Source organism: Ambystoma mexicanum, chromosome 1q (assembly GCF_040938575.1).
Source record: "Ambystoma mexicanum isolate Mex_15411 chromosome 1q, UKY_AmexF1_1, whole genome shotgun sequence".
NCBI classification, from domain to species: domain Eukaryota; kingdom Metazoa; phylum Chordata; class Amphibia; order Caudata; family Ambystomatidae; genus Ambystoma; species Ambystoma mexicanum.
In genome coordinates, this window is record NC_090922.1 from 1,360,913,077 (window position 1) to 1,360,940,116 (window position 27,040).

The 27,040-nt window shown below is 45.8% G+C and overlaps 1 protein-coding gene and 1 long non-coding RNA gene across 6 annotated transcripts in view; one reads left to right on the forward strand and one right to left on the reverse strand.

Annotated features, from left to right (window-relative positions):
* Nucleotides 1-4,750, reverse strand: part of ELAVL4 (ELAV like RNA binding protein 4) — a 261,656-nt gene extending 256,906 nt beyond the window's left edge. For 2 of the 5 annotated variants that reach the window (XM_069642226.1, XM_069642224.1), the window contains exon 1: nt 469-839. In XM_069642226.1, the coding sequence (XP_069498327.1) occupies nt 469-633 (165 nt within the window). In that variant the 5' untranslated portion in view covers nt 634-839. Of the gene's footprint in view, nt 1-468; nt 840-1,418; nt 1,682-3,975; nt 4,192-4,403 lie in introns of those variants that run through there. The other 3 variants (XM_069642228.1, XM_069642227.1, XM_069642225.1) reach the window with 3 other exon arrangements.
* LOC138547689 (uncharacterized) overlaps nt 1,852-27,040 on the forward strand; it is an 83,723-nt gene continuing 58,534 nt past the window's right edge. Inside the window, exon 1 of the long non-coding RNA XR_011291526.1 lies at nt 1,852-2,471. This is a non-coding gene — a long non-coding RNA (uncharacterized lncRNA). The remainder of the gene's footprint in view (nt 2,472-27,040) is intronic.

Genomic DNA, 27,040 nt, shown 5'->3' on the forward strand with positions numbered 1-27,040 from the left:
TTGTCCAGGAATACCTCAACTGGGCACTCGTTTTGATTCTCACTGGTTTGCCGGCACACACAACACCCAGCACTGTAACGCTTTGCATCCGACTTGATGCAAGTGTGCAGCGAACCCTCTCCAAGGTCGGCTTTCCTTGGATGGATTCCGCGCTTCTTGCGGGAAAAGATGCTTTGAAGGCGGCTCCCGTGCCACCCCAAAACGCCCCCCTGCGCGGCCACACCGCCACCAGCTGCCGGTCCCTGCCTGGAAGAAATGTGTGCCCCGGCACAGTTGGGATTTGCAGGTCGCGGCAGCCAGCCTCGTCCTGAGAGGGTCAACAAAAAAGCGCCCCCGTTCGGGGGAAGGACACGGCCAGACCTACAACTGCATGTGGAACTGGCAGCCGGAGCTCCGGGATGAAAGGGAAAACGCTAAATGAACAAGCCGCGCAAAGCCCGCATGCAGCCTGGCCAAGCAGCCACTTACCATTTTCAAGCCGTTCCACTCCATCTGTGACGAGGAAGACGGACCCTCAGAGCCCCTCGCGGTGTCAAAAGCAAGAAGCAGGTTATGTAAAAGCGGACATTCCTTCTTACAGTAGCGCTGCCCAGCGGTGCAAGAAATCGGCATGTGCGCTGCGCCGCCACACATGCGAGCCCCCGCCTCCTTTTATGAGGTCATGACAGGAAACTCTTTGAAATACAATATATGCAGCATCTACTGGAGCCCGCATAAATCACGCTCCCAGCACACACACACACACACACACACACAACACCACACCAACTGTGGCAGCCCGGCCACACAAAAAAAGGCCGGCCTTGGTGGTGCTGCTGTCGAGGCACCGCTTCTGCATGTACGTTTGCAACATGCCAGTGTGAAAATTACTACAACCGCCAACCCCTCCTCCCGCCGGCCCCTCCCCCACGTATCTGCTTTACCAAATATAGCTGCATACTACAAAGCGGCACCAGTCTCTTCTATGGAGGGGGTGGGTTGGGTTAAGGCTGCAGGGGGGCTGGTGGAGGGTGCGGGGGTGCAGGAAGTGGCACAAGTAGCTGTTTTTGAGAGAAATTAAAAAGCATAGCCCCCCTCACGTATTGTATTTTATGAGCAGGGTCTCCTTTCACCAAAAGCAGCACAGCGCGAATTTAAAATAAAAGGAAGCTTCTGCACCCACTCCCTTTCACATGATAGTATACACACACACATATATCTCTATACATACATGCTATAGGCGTGCGGCTGCAAACACACGCACACGTGAACACCTTCATCTACATGTGCACTTATATCGATCGCTGCAAAAGTACACATTCACATCTGTATGTACACACACACACACAATGCACGCACAGGCAGACAGAAGGATGCGGGTATGTGTTATGATCTATTTAACACCAATATCATCAGACGGCACGCCACATGATACCTACCATCACCATTCTTAATGTAAATGATTGGGTCTCGCGGGGCTGCACGTCTTCTCCTATAGCTTTATCAAGAGCTTTCGGGGTTGGATTTGTTTGTGAAGGGAACAGGTTGATTTGGCTCTGTGGCATCCACGGGGCACGCACTGAAGACGGTGCAGGCCGCACTGCCCAGGCAACAGGATCAGCAGCGAGGGAGAAACATGCCAACAAAAAAAAAAAATTAAAAGAGGGAAGCACTGTGCGAGGAGCCCCCCGACTCTGGGATGGAGGTGGGAATCAGTGAGGAGCGCATAGCTGAAAATTGGCTTCCAGCTTCTCCCCGTTTTGCATCCATTTATGGCACCATCTGTCAGCTCAGGCCGGCCTCCGATTGGCTGCGGGGGATGCAGGAGGCGTTGCAGCATGAGGTGCTTTTGAAATTAGCTGCTGCCAGATTGGGGACGTTAATGATTTGGTGACCTCTACGACAACACAGCCTGGCTTTCCGAACCGCTGCTTGCGTCGGCTAATCACGGCCCCGCGAAAGAAGCTCCTGGCGCCAAAGCATCTTCATTTTTTATTTGTATTTTTATCTTTTATCCCCTAAAAGCGCCTGTATCGGTTGCAGGTCACGCAGAGCGCTTAACACCCGGCCGGGGGAGGTGCCACATCTCCGGCGTGCATCAGTGCCTGCTTCCGAGTGCTCCTTGCAAGTGTGCCTCTGAGGTCAGACGCATTCTTTTTTCATCCACCTCATCTTTTGAGACACTTGGCTATCCAGAGACATGCACATTTAATAACCCGCCCCTCGGCTAAAAGACGGGGCCAAAAAGCATTCCTGTGTGCAAAGCAGCGTCGCTTCAGTTGCATGCATGCTCTGATATCGGCGCTATTTGAATGTGTGGGGTGTTCGCTAATCGCGGCCTCACATGCACTGGGACAGTGTCTGCAGGATATGCATAGGCAGACCCGGGCATTGTGCAAACATGCTAAATTACCAGCTACAGTCAAAGTACATGTGCGGGAGACCCCAGAAAAAATACACGTCCTGACCGTCTCCCATTCATTGAACAATGGGTTTGTATATTTTATTAAGCTACTTTGATGCTATTGTTTTGCACTGGCTGAAAAAAGGGTATTTTGAGCAATTCTCCATGTTTCATCTGAAAGCAACTCCAGAACTCGTCAATGTCTTGGGACCTTATTTAAAAGCCCAGCCTACACACTGTCTCATTCTATGTACTGAGGTCTTTTCCTAGATAATTCAATACAAATGCGATAAAAAAAAATGAAAAAAAAATGGTGCAAACACTTTCACGTGCACTGTGCACTGGCCAAGTGACTAGTTATATCCCGGAAGACAGGGTATGCAGCCCGAGTGGGCTACATGTGATGATGGCAGGACATACATGAAAAAGACCGTCGACCACAACTGGCAGCCTGCTGCATAGGACGGGCGATGCACACACACTGGGCACCAGCCCAGAGCAGATTTGGCAAATGTCAACGAATGGCAGTTCATCTCAGATCCCAAGAAAGTCCCGCAGGCCCACCACCAAGTCTCAGTTCTGACCCTAGATGCCTGTGTTTAAAATGAGTGGCATGCATATGGACCCTTTCAGTTGCAAGTGCCCCCAAACCCTGAAAAGCTAACACATTGCCCAAGCAACGCACTTAAAATATTCGCCACGCACACATAGAATTGCCTGGTGGAAATCACTGCTGTGCAATACATAAGGCTAGTGAAGATGAAATGAAAGTGCTTTCGCCAGGCAGAAACAAGCAGGCGCAAATGTTTCCCTATGCAGACGGCAATGAGTGTATCCCATACGTGTTGTAAAGAAAACGAGGACACATGAAAATCATGCAAGATAAGCAATTTCTGCAAGGTTTCTTCATTTTTCATAGCAAAAATTGATGGCAGGCTAATCATTAAAAGATCGGCCAAGTTGCAAGGTGATAGTAAAAGCCAATTGAATAATACATAAGCCATAAGTAGAAGCTAGCCATGTCAATAGCAGTGGATCCGATTTGTAAACCCTTCCCACAGCGCAGCATGCACACTCTCAAATTGGCTTGTCTACACAGCACAGATGATAACCAAGTTCCTTTAACCGGCAAGCCTGTACAATATTTGACTACTGGGTAGCTGTATTTCACCAACACGGACAGCCAGTCATTTTTACACATTGATTACTGTCCTCCAAAAATCTATACTTCCAAGCAGCGCGCAACACAAATGCACAAACGTCCTCCGAGGGGCTTTTCTCTAAAGACAAAGCCATGACCCCATTGTCTAGGAAAGTCAACCTGCTTATCGCTTTCCCATTGGCACTATTCATCGCTCAGGGCAAGCATGTGTGACATTTGTGAAAAGCAAGCCATTCCCAACATAGTACTGTATGCTCTCCGGGGTCAGGCGGCGCTTTTACGAAACCCATGCAAATTTTCATACTGCTCTCCATCTCTCCCCGGCGCCCATTCCATACACCCACACAGCAGGAAAATGAAAACAACTAGTCGGTGAACAGCAATGCCAAACAAAACAGACTGTCAACATCAAATCATTTCTTTCGCTTACCATAAATGAGCCGTCTCTTGACTCATTAATGCCAGATTCCCTTAAATGAAGTGATCTCATATCTCAGAGCCCCCGTTCCAGCGTGCACGCATCCCCAAAGGTTGCCGGTATCTTAAGCTTCCGAAGCCGCCAGCAAGCTTTCTCTTACACAGCCCAGATGGACGACACCAGAAGCCAATTCAGCGTTAATAACTACCTACTCTCTGCAGTTGAGAAGGAGCCCTTTACGCGGCATAATGTCCTAGGCAACAGCAGCCGAATGAAACCAGCAAACAGGAGACAGACAAAATCCCCCAAGCATTGGAAAGAGAACAAACACATAATTTACCAAAATGTCATCCATCTACACTCAACAGAGCAAACTGAAAGTGAAAATAATAATGCATAAAAGAGGACGCCCAGAAATAAAAAAAATGACAAAATATTACCTCATTATTTAACAAAGCAGCATTAAGCGTCCTGCTGATTTCAAACATCTTGCCAGAGAATTTGGTTCAAGAGAAATGGAAGGAATCCTTTGCAAGTCCCTCCGTCTGCAAAGGGTTCTTCAATTTTCTCGCCGACCACAGAATAGCCAATGTTTGATTTCCCTAGAGTTCCCACATTAAAACATCTAGTGAGCTGGATTTTTCCCCTTATCACACACGCTGAAGACTCCTGTTACAGTACGCGTAGAGCTCTCGCTTGCAAGATGAGCCTGCCCCAAACATGGCTGTGGCTTGAACTAGTCTTTTAAAGTAACCGTTCGCGACGCAGCCTCCAGGTGGGCAGTGTGCACGGATTCAATAACCATCTGAAAAGACTCTTCTTGGAATCGATCGCTAGATGCAGTGTGAAGAGGAGATGTCAGCATTTAAACAGATAGTACCCATTTTGGTCTACTCTAAGAATCCGGATCGCTGTCAAGTGAAGAACACATCTTAGAGCATGTATTAACCAATTTAATGGGGCACCAGGTTTTGCATTACATACGCACTGCGATTATGTTGGGTATGTAATTACAAATGCATGGAAAATTTAAATGAAGAGAGACTTGTGGATAGATTTCCCCTCGCTGAGAAACACAAAATAGAAAACAATCACATCATAGACAACAAAGCGCTCAATCAGCCGCAATGTCACATTTATTAATGGTAATTTGTTTGAACGTACTATATCACTTTCAGACTGCAGTGGAAAGGAAGGCAGAGTGTGATTTTAATTTTTTTGCAAGAACTATTCCCTTAACTCAAAGAATGGCGCTGGTCTTTGTGATAGAGTTACGCGCGATACATGAAAGTTGAGTTCATGTGCAACTGACATAGTGACAAGGTTAATGTATACATTGCTATTTTTGCTTTATCTATCATGGCTAAATAATTCGCTAGGGTTTACTCACAGGGCATGAACTACCTCAGGAAAAGCAATCACGTGACTGGATAAATATAATTAGCTTGCGCAGGGAGTGAGGATTGGGTAGTTCCAACGGCTGATTCAAGTAGTCAGCTTGCAATCGTTCAACTGGATTGGCTCATTCAAGCTTATTTATTTAGTGATTTGTAGCGCGCTACGATGCCAATCGGAGCAAATGCTTCAAAGCCTAGGGGCACAAAAAGGGGCGGGAGTAAAACACCCTAGGGTGGTTCAGGGTCCTTTCTAAGCTAAACTAATATGGCCACAGTGTAAGACTTTGAGAAGAAAAGGGTTTAGATAGGGTTTATGATAGGTTTTAGATTTTCTCAAAAAGTAGAAAACATTGAATAAGTAATTTCAATGGCTAATTCGAATGAGCTATCCTTTTTGTAACCTATATTTTCTTTCCTCTTTGGAGTTCAAAACTTTGTAACAGTGCCAGGTTCACTAGTTACAAACAGACGCCTCCGAGACATTCATACATGTGACAAGCCGTACGAAACAAATATTTAAGAATTGTGTGCCCATTTTGCCATATAGCCAAGCAGACATCGTGCTTTACCCCCAACTAATTTATACACCCGTGGTTCTTTGTTGATACTTAAAAAAAGTGCATTGTATTGCAACATATCCAAAAATAAAAATAAATACTGGTGGGGGAAAAATGTTATAACCTATCGATACAGTCTTGCATAAATATGCATGCAGGGTTTAATGTCAGAACATATGGAGCTGCCGTGTTTTTTTTGTTGTTACCTTGAAGCATTGATATTGCATTGCTGCATATGAAAAAATGAAACAAAAAATACCACCAGGAAAAAAAGGGTAGAAAGAGAAATTGTTTGAAGTAAGAAATGTGCAATCCAGTCTTTTCCTTTGAGTAAGCTCTGCCTCAACGGGCTCCCTGCCAACCTTCTTCTACATCTGAAGACTTAGGACACTGAACTATCTTTACCCAGGAAAGGGGGTGCATCAGCAGCCATCTTGTAGTCCAGAAGATGCTCTGCCTGCTATGCAGACAGCCTCTGCTGCGCGAGCAAATGTGTTCTGCCACCAGAAGATTGTAGACAGAATCTTACACATTTGTTTGCATCTATACTGGTAGGATTTCCCTTCCCCCGCTGTGACCTCTTCGTTCAATTGCCCACAGTTTGTGCCAGATACACCTGTCCATTAGCAAGTCCTCCCTGGTTGCCTGATCTGCCATGCATATATACTTGGATATTTTGACCAGCTGGATTCTTGTGTCACGCACAGTTTGTATTGTATTAGGAGCAGTGTGTGGGCGCGGATGGCCATGTACTTTCCAAGAGACGCCCAGAGTTCAAGTGCACGGTCAGTACATGAATTATGCAAGGTTATTATATAATTTATGATGCTGAAAAGACCCTATGCATAACTGAATTCTGGCGAGCTGATCGGTTTGTTAAGCATTGCTTGCTTGCAAGCCTACAGAGTAATTTAATTCACGGTTGTTGATGTTAAAGTTTTGATTACTTGGCTTCATTTTAGGAATGAGGGCATTTCTGCATGAATGAGGAGAAGCCTGCTGCTTGTGTTATGCAAAAACTGGGCCTGCCACAAATTATGTCCAGCAGACTGAAGTCACACAAGGATGTGTTAAATAAAGACTAACAAAGGGGTACCAAATCATTGAATTGTTGAAGCCTGTGCTTGCTTTAGCTTAAAAGGGATCTAAAAGCAAAAGGTAATAATGGAAAAGGAAGCAGAAGCAGTAGTTTGGTTCCATGTTGTGAACTACCATTGCTTGCTTTCAGAGACTGTTGTCTGTTTTATGGCAATAAAATTACTACTAATGAATAGAAAGCCAAATCAGAAGTATTCATGGTATATAAACTCTGACCTCGAGACACGATACTGAAAGAAATGAATGCTGTATGGCGTGTAACTGGGCAAGCAAGTTTACAGCGCGCAATGGACCGGCATGAGGTGGATACCCAGTTTCATCGACTATGCAACATGAATTTTTGGAAGGGACAGAAAAGTCCATCAAAGTACAGGGATCCGGAGATCTGGAGATGCAAAGCTTTTCCAGAGCATCTGGACTGCCAACAGGCACAGTGAAATACAATGTATCAGTCTGTGAATGGCTAGAGAAAACAGAGGAAGCGACTGTAAATCTACAGCTACTGTGGACAACCATGCAACATTTTTTTTTATTTGCATGTGGGCTGCAAGCATTGAAGGGCTCTTTGCTTACAGGAGAAACTGAAATGCAACGCTACCTGGTCCCAGGCCTGCCCGCTAACATGGCTGGGCGGGCCTGATCTTCTGGGGGGACGCCCTGCATACGCAATCCCATGAGGCAGCCCATGCTGGTCTGTCAATATGCTGGCAGGCCCAGTGAGTGCCTGAGCTGCACTGGGCAAACAGCCCAGGGCCCTCATAGTTTAGCCGGGCCACTGGTAGTATACACAGGCTGGTTGTCATAGTTTCCCAGGGTGCCACTCGAGGCCACGATCCCCCAGGGAGAGGCTCATATGCCTCCCTTTCTTTCTCACCGACTCCGGAAGACCATTACTCATAATATGTGTTCTTTCTTGAGGTTCACTCTACTACCCATTTCATTCTGAATGTACAGGGGAGAACTTTTCAGTTTGTTTTCCTTCATCAACATTCTGGCCAGCACAGGAAAGGTCTGTATGGTTTAGTCCAGAGCTAGGTACAGGTACGTTTTGACGTAAAACCCACAAACTTTACATATACAGTAAATAAAATACTTTTGCACTCACCACAGTGTTGGTATTGTTTATTTATTAATTTTCACTCAGGAGACAAGAAATGCAGCCCATCTACCCAGGACATAATTGGGTCGGGTTTACACTAGAAAAGACAAGAGTACAGGATTCGAAATCGAGGGGATCTGGGGGCTATTTAGCCCCTGCGTGTAGCATAGGAAAGCATGGTTAGCTTGACACTAACATCTACCAGGAGATACTCTTGGCTACCGAGGCCAACTGATGTCGCACAAAAACACCTTTTTGAATGAACTCTGTGCATTTGAGACAATCCATAAATCAACATTAGGCTACATCTAAACAACAGTTAAAGCACAAAAAGTCATACATGATGTACGACTAATAATGATAATATTTGCTTTGCATATAAAAGTTAGATTTGCAGAAGCTATATACTACCTCCTTGTTCCCCATTGGCAGCTCCTGGTCACTGCCTAAGGCTTGATACCCAGGAGCTAGCTTTAGCTCCTGCTTATCGAACAGATACATCCCCCCAAAAATATCTTCATCCGGTAAAATGGCAAAAGTGTCTCTTTCAAACAACCACTTCTTACGGAGAACCTCCTGGTATACTCCCCTGCCAGAAAGCCTTTACTAGGTTCATCATCTCCTCTGGTATACTTCCTGCCAGATTTCTGCACACAATGTCTTATTCGTGTATATTTCAAATGGATTACCTGGTGTACTCCCCTGCCAGGATTCCCTTTCTGGGGCTTGTAGTACCCCTGGTATTCTTCTCTGTCAAGAATCTCTTCCCCAAATGCTCACTGCCTGATGGGCTTCTTTCACCAGGGCTTCTTTCAGTATAGCACAGTTGTATCCTTTCACTGTCTATATGTTCCTGGCTTGAGCTATTACTTGTTCCAACTTTCCCCACATTGACATCTCATATGTGGAGACTTGTTCAAGTTCTGTCTTTTAACTCCTTCAGTAGTGTTCATTGGCGTGTGGCAATACTTTCTCCAACCATCCCAAAGTTGACATATCAAACATGAGGATTTGTGCAAATTCTGCTTTGTTTTCTACTTGATCAGTATTCAAAATAATTTCTTAATGGTTCATATTGCCTGTCGGTACGCCCTGGGGTCCTCAGCATCTCTAGTAAGACTCACAGTGTCTGATAGCATTTCCGACCCATGCCACGCTGCTGCGGTGAAGCTTTAACTTTGGCATGGCGTTCTCCACTCTGTAGAACTTCTCTTCTGCCAGCTCTGCGTATGTCCGTCAGTAAGCCTCCTGCTTCTAACACAACCGCGCTACTGGCTGCTTTGCTGTTGCTGCCGGCTCCCCAGCTGCTCTCTTACGGTGCCTGCGGTGTCTTCTGTGGCTTCACGCCAGTAAGTACTGCTTGCACGTGGCGGGCTGAAAGCACCTGCTTTCTTCAGAATGGTCTGTTCCCATGCTGATGCCTTCTCCCATGGATCTGCTTCCTTCTTCTTACGTTCTGCTTTTCTCTATTCCTCCAATGCGGACACCATTTTTAAATGTCCCGCATGGTTGGGTCTCATTAAAACAACTAGCCTGCATGTTCAGCTTAGTGTTTCCTTGGAACCATATTAACTCCTTCCTCTTCCTCAACTGAGTACTTGAGGCTTTATGGGAGTGGGAGTCCATAGGATTCATAGGGCTTCTAAGGTGATTTTAGGTTAGCACAAAAACATCAGTCAGAAGATGTGTGTGTGTTATGTTTATATGAGGTGTGAAAGGTATTCTGCTCAGAATGACAGTATGCCATCAGGATCCTAGGTGTTATAGGGTTTTCTTCATAAGAGGGGGAGAATACAGCGTCCCTTCTAATGGAGTCATCACCTTATCCCGATAGTTGTCCCCTCTCACATGATCGTAATAACACCCAGAGGATCAGTATCAGGCTGCGGCTGCCGTTCTCAGGCCATGTGGGAGGAGATCAACACAGGGGAATCAGTGATGACTCTGCAGTATTCAACACAATTATATTGACATCTCAATTTCTGATTGGTGAAACCTCCCATTGGCTGGTTTAACAGATTTACACTCCAAGAGAATACACTCCTTAATATCATAGGTTGATCATATTTTTGCATGCGACAGGTTGAAGCTGGACACTTTGAACTCAGATCATATTTGATTCCACATCTCCCAGTAGCAATATTACACATCAATGAAGTATGGATTCCTAGATTTGTATGATCATGGCGAATACAGGGACATCCGATACGAGTCTGTGCTTTGAAATATGACTTAAGTATTAATATTTCTAGAATGCTTCAATGATTAATAATTATTAATAATTCATGTTTAGTATCCTTATAAAGGAGACTCTCACAGTTTTTAAACACTTGTTCTTATGATTCAGACCTCTGCATTGAAAAATATAGAGCCACAACTCATTTTTGAATACACCAAATAATGCTGATTTATATAATCCACTTTATTAATCTTGTACTGGGCACGTCAAGCCTTGTGTCAGCCTAATGAATCATGTGAGCAGTTCTCAGAGACCCTTTGTGAATCTAACTATGAATAGGATTGTCTGACAGGTCCCTTTCTGTGATTTCCCATGAACTACAGATGATGGGTTATATATGGAGGAGGAGTCCAGAGTTGAAATTGTGAAGTGCAATAATTTTCCTTTTAAAGCCTTGTTCCGAAAAACAGGCCTAATCTTTATGTGAGCACTTTGATCTTCATCCGCTGGATCACTGTATATTTGAATTTACTGGAATGCATTTCACAGTATGTTTAACGGAAAATGAGCCCATGTGGGTGGGGAAAAATGATGCTGCCCGTGTTTTTTTATTAATTTAGTTGCCTATGCAACAATGTATGCTTCCTTAAAAAAACAAAGCTGAGCAAAGAATCATGAGTTTAGTAATTTCATTAAGTTACTGGATCATCAGGTATGGTTCCAAGTTTGTGATTTTTAAAGCTCTGCTTTAAAAATGGTCCAATCACTGCCAAAACAAACTTAACAATTGAGAACCAAACTAGTGAAGTTGCGAGTCATGGAAAAGAGGATTGACTACATGTTGCACACATGTAGGTTACAGTAGAGTGTATGTTTTCATGCTCCCTAAAGAGACTTGACAAAGTTTACATTCAATAAAGACTAGAAATATGTTAGCGGCAAACCCTTCTCGTGTTAAAAAGAAAATTAAATGGTATGTTTAGAATCTTGAGTTAAACATTGGTTGGAAGATAAAAAACATCATTATTATATACAGAGTTCGTGTTGAATTCCTCCCACTTCAAGGCACTGTAATAATAGGTGTTATTATTAACTAATTTATTGGTGCTCAATTTATCCATATCATGAGGATGAAGGGTTGAGTCGTCTCTGCCAGCATTGACGCATATTGTTGCAAGTTGCACACAGATCACTGAAATGAACACTTAAGTTTCGAAGTTATATTACCAACAAGATTGGGAACAGGGCTGATTCGAGTGCTGATGGAGTTCTCTCAAAAAAGTATTGCCTCATCCTTGAGTCTTCTCCCTAACCCCTAAAACCTCCCAATCAATCAGCTCCCTCGCAAACATGCCCACCAGTATATAGACAGTGGGTACTTCCTGTGGCCCCACACTTAGAGGGATCCGGCCACAAAGATACTACTTTACAGATACTGGTATGTTCACTAAGATTTGTCCCAGCCATGTTTGATACTCGTTTTATATATATATCCATACTGAACAGTACCTCAAGCATTGACTATAGAGCTGATATTTGTATTTTGCAGGTGCTCCTCAAAAGCACCCAGTGTCAACGTTCACCCCGATTGTACTCTCTATTACTGTGTGATTTAGCATGTGTGATATCCTTATTCTTATAGACCTCCGACAACCGTTGAGACCTGGTGCACATGCAAAAAACTCAGCAAAAATCAGTCAATCAATTACTAACACACTCACACAGGTCTTCATGCACAAAATGTAGGTTGCAGCTGGAATATAATGTGATCGTAAAGACTCAGTACTTGCCTAGCAGAAGTAAGTAGTATGCAGATGCTAGTGTACCCTATGCACCATACTCTCACTCTTTCTCCACATTTACTTCCTCTCACTGCTCCCTCTCTCTGCCTCCATTTCTGCCAGTGGGCGAGGCAGGTGCACACTTGCTATGGCCACACCAACTATTGCGTGGCAAGAGAAATAACAGACATCCTGAAGGGGAAATGGGGATACTGTGTTTTTCATCGTTACAAATAGAATGAGAGCAGTGGCAGCAGAAACATCCCAATGTTGGGGGGACAACATATTGCCATCAATGTGGTCTGCATGAATGGCACCATCACACAGAGGGCACTTTGTCCATACTGTGTGGGGGCGAATAAGGGTGATACAGATATGCTCTGCTGTGGCTGCATAGGTTCTGATAGAATTTCACAGTGACAAGAGGACCAAACTGCAAGGCCTACTTCTATGGTTTTGATTTGCTATTTCTGTTATCTATTAGTGTTTGTGCATACTGTATCTTATCTCACACTTGTGCATGTAATGTGCATGTCAACGGCATGTTAGCCATCAAGGCAGGTCTCCTGCAAATAATATACACAAGGGCCCTCAGATATAGAACGTTGCCCTGCAGATTCACAGGCCTCTTACATCACCACGCACCCTCTCACGCTGCAACGCATGGAATACAGCGGAATCCAACAAAATGTTCGGTGCAGTTGTCACAAAGCCACTGACGGAACACTCTTCCTTATGCCTTTGCAATATGCACGGGTGATCGAGGGGGGATTAGCAAGTGGTTTCTCTCTAGAAGACCGGGTACTCCGGGAGACTGGAAATGGCACATAAGACGACCTCGATCTTCCATAGGTGACTATGCACCCTCACCACGACGTTTGAAGCTAACTCAGTATTTTCTACTCCACAAAAAAGATGATACAGACTAGAGGATGTACTCTGGTGGTATCTGTGTCTCATCCTACACTTGTGCATGTATTGTGCATGCTGGTGCCTGGATGCCCACGGCTCTTGCGCGGTACAAATCAAATAACATGACATAACTGTTAGTCATCAAGGCAGGTGCCCTGCATATAACGTACAGCAGCTCCCCTCAACTGGAGACAGTTGCCCTGGGAATTGACAGGCTTCGTACATCCCGCTCGCCTTCTCTATCCATAAAATACAGCTGAGCCCCATGAAAAATTTGGTCCAGTTGCCACATAGCCTTTGGCACAGGTATATTCCTTATGTCTTGGCAATATGCACCTTACACTAATAGGACCAAAAAGCGGTGTTACACCTGAGTGTATCCTTATTGATTGTGTTCACACATTATAGGACTCAGGTTATTCAATTGTGTTTGGGGTTATTTTGGGGATTTTTCCATTATATTTTCAGTTTGCCCTCCTCTCGGGGTTTCTAAAGTTCAATCTTTAAAACTGCTTCGTAGATGAAAACCTTTCAAAATCTTTATTCCGTTTCTCTGTCCAGAGGATTTAAAATCTCTGGGCAAAAGCCAATTCTAAATTGCCAGGGTGAGACTGTGTTCTATTTATTATTTTTTGGAGACATAGTGAAAACGTGCCGCAGTGATTTGTTCGGTTCTCCTGAACACTGGTCTTCCAGGTTTCTTAGGAGACTCAGTTCAGAGTGTGGCGTTGTCCTCATAATATCTTCTTTAGGAGGATCATTATCCAAACCTCCATTGAGTTTCAAGTTTAATCACTCATCTGGTAGGTTGGAAAGGAAAAGCCTACGGCTTTCAGTGGTATAAACGATTTTTTAACCACTTTCATCAGGGCTATGGAGTCAGACACTGAGTGATGTGCCTTCTTCGAGGTTACTTATTTAAATAGAATTGAGACAGGAGATCCCACCTGTAGTTGAAAGAGAAGTGGGATAGGGGGCAAAACAGAGGAAGACACAAGTTATATTGCAAAGAGTACAATAGAGGTAAAAATATTGTCTAAACCAGGGGGACTGTACCCCATCGATATTCTCAAGTGTGTGTCCTACCCACAAGTTGGGGTCCCCCTAGATTTCAATCCATATAGTCAGGGAGCGTGCACGAGTTGCTTCCTGATTGGCATTCTGCTGCTTCTATGCCGGGAGCCTAAAAGTGAGAGATATAGTATTATGATCTCACACCTAGAGGGCCTTACGTATGTAAATATACTTGGTACTGTAGGTTAGTGCTTACGTGGGCAGGTTAATTCAAATAAGGAGTTGGCCCGCGGCATATTACCAAGGGGAAAATCTGACAGTCAAGAAAGGAAGCAGCTCTGCTGCATGGAGGCAGAGGCTGGGTGCGATAAACTGGTGATACCGCACTACAGACAAAATCTTTTTACAAAATTTACAAAATTGCGGAAAGGAATGCCACTCATTGTGTTGTGCTACATACGGCGGCAATTCCAAGTGGTTATGCCGTCTTGCGCACATGACAGGATTGGGAGGGCAAAATATCCCCCACCAGATACAGAGGCACGAATAGAAAAGGGGTGTGGGGGGCAGGGTTAGCCTACCTCATGCCAGATTCAGTGGTCCCTCAAAGCGGTCGGCATGTAAGAGGATTCAATTCAGCACTACAGCCAAGTCAACGCCTAGTCTAGAATACTGAATGAAAACCCTTATTGATATATCTTTATGTCCAGTTCATGCGTTCTGGATGACTACCCCTATATAACTCCCCTCTCTCAGAATCCCCCTGACCCCACTGAGCCAAGAAGTAGTTCTGTTTTGCAAGTTAAAAGGTTTAATTGATAGTTTAAACAATAGGTATATATATATATATCACGCTTTATAATAAATTAATAATTGAATATCACACTTAGTCTGATATGATAAAGATTAACAACGGAGAATCTGGCACTAGCACACTTCTTGATTATCACTAAGGAGTTGACATGAAATGGATAAGATATAAACAATACGTTTATGGTTTCCAATGGATGCAATGTGGAATGAAATGCAGTACAGAAAATAACTTGATAGGATTTCAGCAAAAGACAACGTAATCACTTTCTTGGACAATTCACCCCCCCCCTTTTATGCAATGCAAGAAAATGGAAGGAAGCACACAGTTCTCAGAAATCCAATTAAATGTGATTCAGTTCACCCAGCAACTTAGACTACAGACGTTGAAAACACAGGCAAAATGCTTTGATAGGTGCTGGCAATGGAGTGAAAATATGTTAAAATGCTTTTAATTCCCTCTAGGAGGTTTAGGGTGAGTGGTATCAAGTTAATATTAGTCCAGGCTCACTTTAGCAAGGATCTAGGAGTAACTGGTGGGTTAACCGAATTTTTGGCAAATGAAAGGCAAGCAGCTTCTGTTTTCACACGTGAAGAAATTTGCAAATCGCGGCAAAATTTCAAATCACGGCTAAATTTGCGAATGCGCCGAGCGCTATTACAGAGGAACTACAAGGACTATCACTATCGTTTTGGGGTCCTAGGAAAGCCTAGGATCTCAGCTTCCAGATGAAAGTTACTGCAAGTCTCTAGCACAAACGGTCACGGAGATATGAGCGATTAAATAAAGGTCGTTTTTCAGATTTGAAATTTTTAAAGTTCAAAAAGACAAGTGCAGCTTGCAACTAGAAAATGACAGGTGACAGCTTTGCAAATGACAGGTGACAGTTAGGAGACAGTTCTACTTAGATTAAACTAGATTGAATTATATTATTTTAACTAGGAGATTGGTTCTGCACAGTTTTCTAGGTACTCACACTATATTCTTGAGTGAAATGGGCCTCGCCATGGATCTGGTCAGGTTTTAGACGGGACTCTGGTCTCTGCACTTCACAGTGATCTGGGTCTGCTCTCTCTCTGGATTCTGAAGATTGAGGGATTTAAAGTCTGGATCTTTCTGCACAGCTTTCTCTGGAGATTGATGGAGGTAAAGTATGGATTTTCCGGCAGAGCTTCCAGCTGCAAATGGATTTGAAGATCCCTATCTGTCCTGTCTCTCTGCTTTTATGTGTTTTTAAAATGGGTGTGTGTGAGCAGCATCACTAGCCAGCCCCTCTCCACTTGTCATTGGCCAAGCTTTCATTTCTCCCCTGATTGGGGGAGCTAAGTTGTGTCAGAGTGATGTCATTTTACAGCCTGCAGAAAGTCCACTCCTCCTGTCAACTTACACACAAATCTAGATTTGAACCAAATACATATTTGCAGAGGTACATATTGTTTTAAAATCATATGCACCCCTCACATATCACAGGAGGTATCTCCTGTTCAAACTCTGCTCTTCCTGGGAGCTTGCATTCAGAAATGGCAATATTTTGCACTTTTTAACTGGTTCGCAATACCAGACATTACCCCAAATGTACACACATTTGCGCAAGGAGTATGGACATTAGTTGATGAAGTGTCAGATTTTTCACATGCACACATTTTGAGTAATATCCTCTTTTCCGCTAAAACCCCCCTGAACATGCCACCGGTTCTAAAAACCTCTTAAAATGTGGGCAGAAAAATCACAAGAATTATGGTATCATTTAAATAATTTTCACAAGTCCGTACTATGAGTTATTCATCTTTTTAGAGTTATGTTCTGGCCCCAAAGGGGTGTGGTTTTCCTCCAGCACAAGGTTGAATTTCTGGTTTTTCCAGTTCTGCCAAGCCAGCTTGCTCTCACAGGCAGTGCCCCTCCCCTGTGCTTCCAGGAGAAATCTCCATCTATGACTCCCGCCATAAAACATTTGCCTGAGTCAAGACAGGGCTTTGTTCAATTTCCTGCAGAGCCCAGGTAATTCAATCAGGGAAGTGTCATATCCCTTTTGGTGTGAGCAGCAAAAGGGCAGCTAGGCCTGGGAACACAGCTGTGACTCAAGTTTCACTCCTGATGGGGGTAGTTGCCAGGCAAATTGGAATCTCTTTAAGCCAGTTTTTAGCTACATGTCATTTCTGTTCCCCAGTTTCTGCATTCAAATAAACTAACAATTTCACATATGCAGCTAGAATGCTGATTCTAAGTTTAAAACTATGACATTTAAACAATTGCAACCTATGTGACACTCAGAAGTAGGTCACTCAGTCAATTTAAACACGTAGATTTTTTAGTGTCTTTCAGTCCACATTTACTTAAACTGCTGAAATCCACAGCTCAGCCAGTCTTGTTATAAACCTTCAAGTCACTTCAGAATATAACTTTACATTGGATCCACCTCTCAGTAAGTCTTTCTTTGGCATGTTTTGGGTTCATTTATTCAGTTTTCTACAAAAAAGTAAAATCTGGTGGTTTTAAAACGCCGGCTTTTGGATAGTGGTGAGTACTGGTACTGCACCCCTTTTTGGGATTTAAGAAAATGAATTCCCAACAGTTATGGGTTTGCTTTTGGCAATCAGCATTGCCATTCCCAATGGTTTCAGACTACTGTGTGGGTAGTCCAATGGTGGTTTTAGGCAGTGTCCTTCTGTGCCCATAACATCGGCAAAAATGAGTGGCAGCCTATTTATTCTTCATGCATTTCCCTGTGCATTTTCTGGGAAGCTCTGGCCATCATGATGTTTTCCATGTCAGTACTGCACAGTTTTGAGGTAGGGCTCGGATGCATGGGTAAATACATCCCACAAGCCCCCCTCTTGCGATGGCCATTCGGTTTCACTGATGGGACTCGCAAGACCTGGGATGTTTCCTCATCTTCTTCCAATAGATGGCACAGTTCAGCATCTTTTTCTCCATCCGGTCGGATTGATCGGTTCTCCTCGCCGGTCCTGATGGGAATATTGGGCGGTACACTGGGCCCGTTGCGTCTCTGCTCCCGGTCTCCGGATCGTCCTCCTTGGCCCGTCTCAAGGTTTTCTTTCTCCTAGGACGACAAAGGAAGAGCGGCAATACCTATTCATAGACGTTTTTCCACCACTGTTGAGATAGTGGGGCAGCATATGTATTTCATCATAACAAAACATTACATTCTTATTTCGAAAAACAAACAGTATAACTAAGAGACAGTTTCATGCAAATCACAATATTTTAGAGACTAGATGTGGTATGTTTTATGGTTGGAACTGAATTAGTCTGAGACAGTACCCGCTAGGATTCCAGAGGATTCCTCCAGTTGTTGCAGAGTGTGCCTAGGATGGCAACATTTCAACTGGTTTATGTGGACCCACTTGTCTTCCCCCGCTGCCAAAGGACCTTTGGGGATGTGGATTTTGTAGGCCACAGGGGAGATCTTGTCGATGATCTCAAAGGGTCCCTTCCATGTAGGCAAAAATTTGCGCTGCGTGGCCTGGTTCCTTTGGAAGTTGTATAGATAGACCCGGTCCCCCACCTGATATTCCTTCCTGGAAGTTTTCAGGTCATAGTGGGTCTTCATGCTATCAGCCGATCTTTCTAGATTCCGCTGAGCATAAGCAAAAGCATGTTGAAGGTGTTTCCTTAAATTCTCCACATACTCATGAGTTATGGAGGCATTTATCAGTGTCTGCTCTTGGGTCCTATAGAGCAAATGCTGCGGAAGCACCATCTTGCGTCCAGTCATCAACTCAAATGGTGACATTTTGGTTGCAGATGAAGGGGTAGATCTGATGGCCATTAGGACCAGAGGTAATCGGATATCCCAACTTGGCCCAGAATCTGTCACAAACTTTTTTAAGATGCTCACAATTGTCCGGTTGTAGCGTTCCACTGCTCCAGAAGAAGCTGGCCTGTAAGCAATGTGTAGCTTTCTCTTGACCCCCAGTATCTCCCACATCTTTGTCATTACTTCACTGGTGAAGTGGCTACCCCTGTCTGACTCAATCCTTTGAGGTAGACCAAAACGGGAAAAGATGTGGTTAATCATCAAGGCAGCTGCCGTTTCTGCCTTGCAGTTTGGGGCTGGGAGACATTCCACCCACTTGGTAAACAAGCATGTCACAGTCAACATGTACTTATTCCCCCTAGCCGAGCGAATCACGGGGCCTACGAAGTCGATTTGTAAATCTGACCATGGCAGTGTCATCCCCCTCTTTTGGAGAGGCGCACGGTGCGTGAGGGATGATGGCTGAAATTGTGCACACACAAGACACCCCTTCAAGTGTTGGTCGAGGTCCTGCCCCAGGTGTGGCCAGTATGCAACCTCTCTTAAGATTTCCAGTGTGGTGTGAAACCCGCCATGACCGGCGGTGGCCGCATCATGGGCGTGACTTAACATCAGGCTTCGGAATGAGGTAGGAACCTCCCACTGGTCATGGCCAGCTTTGGATTTCCTTACCAACAAACCGTCTTGGATCCGGAACATTTTTGGACATTTCATCAACACTCTTAGGTCCTCTTTCCCAGTGTAATCGGTATCCGTCAGGGGAAAGTTCTCAGGGTCCTCAAGGTGTTGGTAAAGCTTACCAATTATTGGATCCCCCTTCTGAGCTGTAATCAAATCAGCATCAGGGGTCTCCTTACTCCATTGTGCAATTGAAAGGTCGTTGTGAGCATTTGTCTGGGACCTAGTGATAGCAGTGACCTGGATTTCCCCCAACAGGGACTCAATCTCAATTAGATCCCCTTGGATGGCCCCGGTTTTGGCCAGCTGATCAGCTAAGTCATTTCCAGTTTTGTCTGGTCCCTCTACTTTGGAATGACCCTTGATCTTTTTCCAATGGATGGTCATCTCATTCGAGGTGACCAGATCATCAATGTTTTGGATCAACTTCCCATGTTTCAAGGGTTTGTTATTAGCACATAACATGCCTCTGGTTTTCCAATTAACCAGGCGCTCCACGAACCCGTTCCGTACATAATCCGAATCTGTGATTATGACCAGTTCGCGGAGTTGATGCTGGACAGCAGTGAGGATGGCCTGATGCACAGCCATCAATTCTGCCACCTGACTACTTCGGGGACCAATTTTGTATCCAGCGGAGGGTTCTGGGGACTCATTCACCCATGCATTCCCTACGCCGGCCACCAGTTCTTTCTCCCCGTCGTTGTCAACATGGTAAGAGCATCCATCCACATAGACAGTGGGCATTCCCTCACACTTGTCTTCTTCAAAGACTTTGTGTGGGGAATTAAGGTATGCCTCCATGTTGTCCTTTATTTTTAGACTTTCGTCCTCGAGACAGTTTTCTCTGGCACAATCATGCAAGTCAGCCAGACCTTGCGCGAGGGGACTCTTCTTGTTTTGGCCATATCTGACCTCCACAGGAAAGCCTTGCATTGACAGAATCCAGGAAGTAATTCGGGAATTACTCACATTTCCGGCCCGGATTCTGTCACTTTGGAGATATTGCAGAGGCTGGTGTGGAGTCTCCACTATGATGTGTTCCCCCTTGATAAACGGGCGGTAATTCTTCAATGCCCACACCGTTGCCAGGAGTGCCTTCTCACAATCGTTGAATTTTTCCTCCACAGAGGATAAAGTTTTGCTCGCATAGGAGATTACTTTATTGACCTTGTCATGCTTTTGGTATAATACTGCCGTCAAGCACGTATTAGAGAACCCTGTCTCCAGGAAGAACTCCTTGTTTCTGACAGGGTAAGCTAGGCAAGGCGCTTGTGAGAGGCTTCTTTTGAGTTGTCTTACTGCCTCGGCTTGTTCTGGACCCCATTCCCACTTGACCCCCCCTTCAGGAGATGAATCAGGGGTCTGGTAATCACTGCGTAGCCCTCAATGAACTTTCTGCTGTAATTAGTCAGTCCAAGGAGGCTCCTTAGTTCTCGCAGAGTTGTGGGGTCTTTCAGTTTCTGAAGTGCTTCCACTTTCTTTTCCTGGGGACAGAGACCCTGAGGAGTAATCTCATGCCCCAAGAAATTAACACGGGTTCTACACCACTGTGCTTTCTGAAAAGAAAGTTTTGCTCCGGCGGCCCTCAACTGCGTCAGAACATAACGGATCTCCGCTATGTGTTCCTCCACAGATGAACTTTTGATGAGGAAATCATCTACATAAGCTAGGTTACCCCTCGCACCCAGGTCAGGCATGGCTTTATGTAGGAAAATGTTGAACTCATTACCGGAGTTAAGGTATCCGAAGGGAGTCCGGGTCCATGTGTACTGCTGGCCCCCAAAGGTAAAAGCCAGTTTGTATTGGTCCTCCCTACTGACAGGCACGGTCCAGTATCCATTTGTCAGGTCTATTGCAGTGAATACCTGTGACCCCTGGATCTGGGCCAGCCCTTGGTCAATGTAGGGCAGAGGCCATCGGGAAGTATGGACCCGTTTGTTGAGCTCCCTGAGGTCGGCGCAGAGTCTCCACTGGCCGTTTGGTTTCAATATTCCCAGCACCGGATTATTGAAGGTGCTGTGGATGGGACGGATTATTCCCCTGGACTCAAGGTTCTTAATTATTTCAGTAAGGGACTCCATGGATGCGAGAGGCAAGCGATATTGCTTCACAAACACTGGAGTCATGCCAGGGTCCGTGGGGATTGTTGTTGTGTGGATGTCAGTGCGACCACAGTCATATGAGTCTACCGCAAAGAGATCTTGGAAATCCAAGAAAACCTGTTTCAACTTTTGCTTTTGTTCCGGAGTCACACAGGCATCAGCTAGGTTGACTCTCTCTTCCACCATCTGCCTGAAGCCTGGAAAGACTTCTGGTTTGGCTATTTCAGCAGCCTCCTCCAGCTGGGTGGAGAAGTCCCTGGTCAGAGTGCTGATTTGGACTGGAGGCTTCAGGTGGGAAAGGCAGCCCTCATGGACCTGGAAAATCACCTCATCCCTCCTGAAGTCACAAGTCACATCTTCCTTACCATAAGGGCAAGAAGTGTACACCAGGAAGTTCCCCCCATGCCAGGTAAAAATCCTGTCTGGTGTTGTATTGTCCTCACTGTCACTGTCAAAACAGTCCTTGGGGATTGGTCCTAACAGTTCATTACCTAAATCCATGGAAAAATGTCGGTCATCAACCGCCATTCCAATAATGGTGCCTGCGGCTAGAGAAATACTCTTTAAGTCGCTCTTATCCACCTCTATTAGAATGGTGTCATGTTCTATGTTGACTAATGGAGTTGGGTTTACCCCCAACCCTTGCTGTTGGAGAGAAGCGTTTAGATGTATGTAAGCATCAGGGTTTTTCAACTCGTGTCCCCTTTTAACTTTCACTTAAAGGGAGAATTGTCGGGTCCTTTCTGGGATGGTGACTTCCTCTTTAACCTGAATTTCAACTGCATAAGGTAGCAATTGAGCTGACCTAAATGCTTTTTCTGGATCATCAAAGCCCATGGGATTATCCGCTAATCGGGACCAAGCTTTGAAGTTTATTAGGTCCAAACTAATGGCAAAGCGATTGAGAATGTCACTGCCTAAGTAAAAGGCGGCAGGGACGTCTCGCACGACCCAACAATTGTGGACTATGCTCTTGTTGCCAATGGAGATTTTGAGCATACACCTGCTTGGCAGGAGATGTTTGGAATTAGGTGCTTCCAGGTCCATTTCCCATTTGTCTATCAGTTTGAATGTGGGAATGGCTGGATCTTTTGGGAGTTGGCGGAACATGGCTTCGCTGATGAAGCTCTTACCATTGTTCACGCACACTCGAGCGAGAACAGAGTCCTTCCCATCATTTAACTGAACAGGGATGAACAACTGCTCTCCAATTTGCTGAATATCAGCCAGGCTCTGAGCTGATTTCGCATCTTTCTGGACTATAGGAGTGGGAGTTTCAGATTGTGGATTAGTAAAGAATTTCAGGGTGTTTCCTTCCAGTGTGGAATACCACCTTAAACTGGAAGGAAGGTTGATTTTCAGAAATATAGAGGACCCCCCATCACCAGTCTGTTGTCCTACTGCTATTACTGTCACGTCTGGAATTTGGTTGTTCTGGAAGTGAAATTCTACTTGGTCAGATTTTTGTTCAACCATGTGGCAGGTGCCGTTTAAACTAACATGGTTCACACTCTGTTTTAATTTTATTGGTCGGCTAGTCTAGGTCCAGAGGACCTTGTTTACACAATCTATTAGGGGTGACAACCTTCTCAGGAGGTCATTCCCTAGTAAACAAGGGGTGCCCTCTGGGGTCACAACTATGACCGGGTGTTTCAACTTGTGTCGCCCAATTTTAATGTCCAAGTCTGCCGTCCCCTCGACGGGAATTTCCTTCCCGTCAAAGTTCTGCAGTTGTCCAGGAAGAGAGGTGAGAGGGATTTGGTAATTCTCTCCCCTTCCTGCATTCAGTTCATCAAAGGCCCTTCTGGACAGAAGGGTAGCTTGAGATCCAGTGTCCACCAGCGCTGAGATTGTACCCTGCCCCTGTACTTGTACCGGGGCATAATATCTTCCCTCCTTCTCCTCAAGGGGGCACAGATAATGTACATTTTTGGACAACTGGTGGGCTAATTTTCTGGTTTTGGACATCGCTAGCGAAGAGATTTGGGCAGAATTCTGTGGAGAGCCTTGGGAATCTGAAAGAAAAAGTTGGCAACTGGAGATCAGAGCCATTGTGGGTTCCCCTGGCTCCGGTTCCGGCCCCCCCCCTTTTTGGAGGCAGTCATCAGGATTGAACCAGGGGATTTTCTTGCGGTTGGTTCTGGGATGAGATGGTGGGCGGCGGTAGCTCAGTCTCCACATCTCCCCAGTCTGGATTTGCATCCCTAGGGACCCATTTTTCTTTGGGAGGAGTTCCCCCCTCTCTGAAGGAGAAGATCCTTTTCCCAGGATCCTCTGAGGATCCCTCTCCCTCAAATTGGAAGATCTGTACCTCCTCCTCAAACTGAGTCTGTTTGGGTCTTTTGTTCTCCTACCCCCCCTCTGCTCCTTAGGAGGCAGACTTTCAGGGGCAAGAGATTTTGTTTCCGGTTCCTGGGTTTCCAGGGGCTGTTTACAAGTGAGGAAGGAAGCTTCCTCCCAGGCTTTACACCCCCCTTCCCTTTGTGCCTCCTCCCTGGCAACCGGTGAGTTATCGGGGTGCTGCCCCCGTCATTGTTCTGGAGCACCAGGTCCAGAGTTGGGTGCGTTCTGCGCCGGCATGCCAATCTGAGGGTTCTGCTGAGCCCTCAGTATGTGACCCAGATCCCGCGCCATGTTTTGAACCTGGCGCTCTAACTGGGAAACCCGCTCAGGCTGATACGGGGCCCTGTTTTCTCCCCTGGGCTGATCCCGGGAAGGGTAGCTATCCCTTCTCTGGTAGTACCCCGGGTTGGGAAGATTTGGGTACCCCTCCACCCTTGGCCTCCCCTCTCCCGGATTAGGTTGTCTGGGCTCAGGGAATTGGGGAAAGAAGGATGGAGGATTTTGGGGCTGGAAGTTGGGTGGATACCTGGGGAAGAAGTTCTGCCCAGGGTTTGGTGAGTTTCTGCCCTCCTGTGAGAAGTTGGGAGGGAAGTTCCCTGGGTTAGGTGCTTGGCTGGATCCCCCCCCTTGGGCTGGAGGAGTCCACACATAACCCAGGATGGGTCGATTTCCCTTGTAACGGGGACTTACATAATCAGGAGAGCGAGGGACCCCATTTGTGGGGCTGCCTCCCTGGCTCCCTGTCTGTGACTGGCCCGAGGACCTTCTGGGCCTAGCATTATTAGGTGCAGGTAGGTTTTTAGGCCCCCCCCCTCCAAATCTAAAACGGGGGTGACCTTTACCTCTGCCACCTTGGCAGCAGCAGGGGTGCTGTTGGCTTTGGGGTTTTTCTGGGCATTACTTTTGCTATCTACCGGTTTCTGCACCTCATAGATCCGGGTAGCCTGTTCAATGACCCAGTCTAAAGATCTTTTCTCGTGAAAATCCCTCACGAGCTGGGTCATTATGTATTTGGGCAAGGCATGAAAAAATGTATTGATGAATTCTCTACTGTCTGTGCGCACCCTTCTGGTGGTCTGCGCAAAAGCACGTTTCAGTTCTTGCACAAATTCTTGTGGGGCCTGATCCTCCCCACATTGCAAATTGTAGGCTGCCTTGCGAGCCTCTTGAGGATTTCTGTGAACAGAAAAGTGTTTCAAGATGGCCGCCTTATAGGTGGACCATCTTAAATGATTTTGGTCCTCCAGCCCCGCAAAGAAACTGGAGTATTCCGGGGAGAAGGTCCACTTTACATATTGAATACAGCTTTGGCTGTCCTTCAAATGGAAAGTCTCCATCATTTGCTCAAACAACTCTAAGTGCTCCCAAACAGAATACTTAGCGTTCTTATGGTAAGGCGTGATGACGCTCCTGATCGCCTTAATCTGCTTTAAGGGGTCCTTAAGCAAGGCCCTTTTTGCCTTATTGGCCTTTTTGGTTCGGGTAACCCTTGTCCATTCATCCTCTGACTCAGAGGCACTGCTCCCAGAGGTTCCTGTCTGCTCTTCCAGGTTTTCCCGGATTCTGCGAGCCTGGGAATGGCTGGAAGAATGTGGGGACCTGGTCTCCTGTGTCCTGCGCAGTTCAGAGGAGTCTTCAGATTCCTCCTTGCTGCCAGGATTTGATGGGTACCCCCTCCACTGACCTAACTGGGCAGAGGTTTTCAGGATGCCCTTAATGGGCCTACTCTCCTGGGGTTCCCCACTGAACTGTACTGTACTTGGGTGCCCATACCCGGATGCCCACCCCTCCATTCCTGAGTGGTACTGGCCTATGAGCCCCATACTTTTAGCTGGATAGTAATCTGCCATCCCTGTGGCCCTGTGCTCATGTGCGCCAGGGGACATGGGGGTGGTAGAGTCCAGGGACTGGGAGAGATGAAGGCCCCTGGTGTTAGGGCTCCTGAGGTTATGGTCAGGAGTCTCTCTTTCCCAGCGGACCTCATCTCTATCCGCCCCTGCTCCCTGTTGCAATGCAAGAGCCTGCATTTGTGCTTTCAGTTCCTCAGTCAAGGCCTTACTAGACTCTATCAGTCTCTCCTGCATCGCTACCTGTTGTTGGAGCCTATCATTGTGTTGACAGAGGGCCTCACTTTCCCTCTGTGCTTCCTGGTTGGTCCTGGCGAACTGGGCCAGTCTTTGCTGCAGGAGGTTTACCTCCTGAGTCCCATCCCTACTGGCCTGCTCCTTTCTTGCCAGAGCATCTTCCACCCTTCTGGTGTGCTCTACCAAGTTCTGGTTTTCTTTTTGGAGGTCACCCAGCCCCTGGAGGGCCAGGTGATTTTCTTCAATTTTCTTTTTTAAGTGGCAGACTTCCTGGCCTAAAGTGTTTCTTTCCTGACTGAGAGCCTGCATCTGTGCTGCCAGGTCATCCCTCTGCCTTTGAAGGGCACCAGCTTTCCGGCGCTCTTCATCAAACTCTGCCTGGGTATCCAGGTCTTTCAGAATCAATGTATTGCTTTCTGCCTTTTCCCTATCTAGGTGGCCTTGCAGGGTGACTACCTGCTCAGCACATACCCTGTTGAAGTCCAGTTGTTGCTCCAGCTTTTTCTGGCTTTGCAGTAGGGAGTCCAAACCTTCTTGGTGTTCCTTCTGCAAGGCCAGAAATCTGGTATCCTGTTCTGACTTTTCCTTTTGCAGCACATCCATATCCTCCTTTATTTTAGTGATGTACTGTCTGGTCTTATTTTCTGACTCCTGGCTTCTGTGCAGCCTTTGCTCAGAAGAGTCCAGATCAGATTGGGCCTTCTCTACTGCCATCTGTTGCCTATTTGCCAGATCTTGGCTTTCAGTGCATTTATCCTGCATGTCTCCCATATATAGGTACAGGTATGCTGCTATCCTGGCAATCTTATTGTGTTCACCTTTGGCTTTAGGAGCCATATATAGTTCACTCAGGGCCACATGTAATGGACCCTGATCTCTCCATAGGTCTGACCCTGTTTCCGTGACCTGTTGCGTGATGGCCTGCAACCAGGCATCCTGGCCCTGTTCAGTCCATTCACCTCTCACAAATAGTTTATGTAAGAGGTGCTCTCTGGCTATTTTCATGTCTACTAAGGTCGTCATTCTAGAGATTGGTCTCTGTCCTGACTTACAGAAATTTGTATTTTATTTTTGCAAAACAGACCTTTTTCTTAGAGCGTTCCTATGAGGAGTGCTTTACAGCGTAACACAGCGTGGTGATCCGACCGGATATGTGTATCTGGTCAGCTGGCACGCTGTATTAATCTGCACAAATGGTAGATCTAACCCAAACGTCCGGCACGAGCCCCCAATTTGTAAGA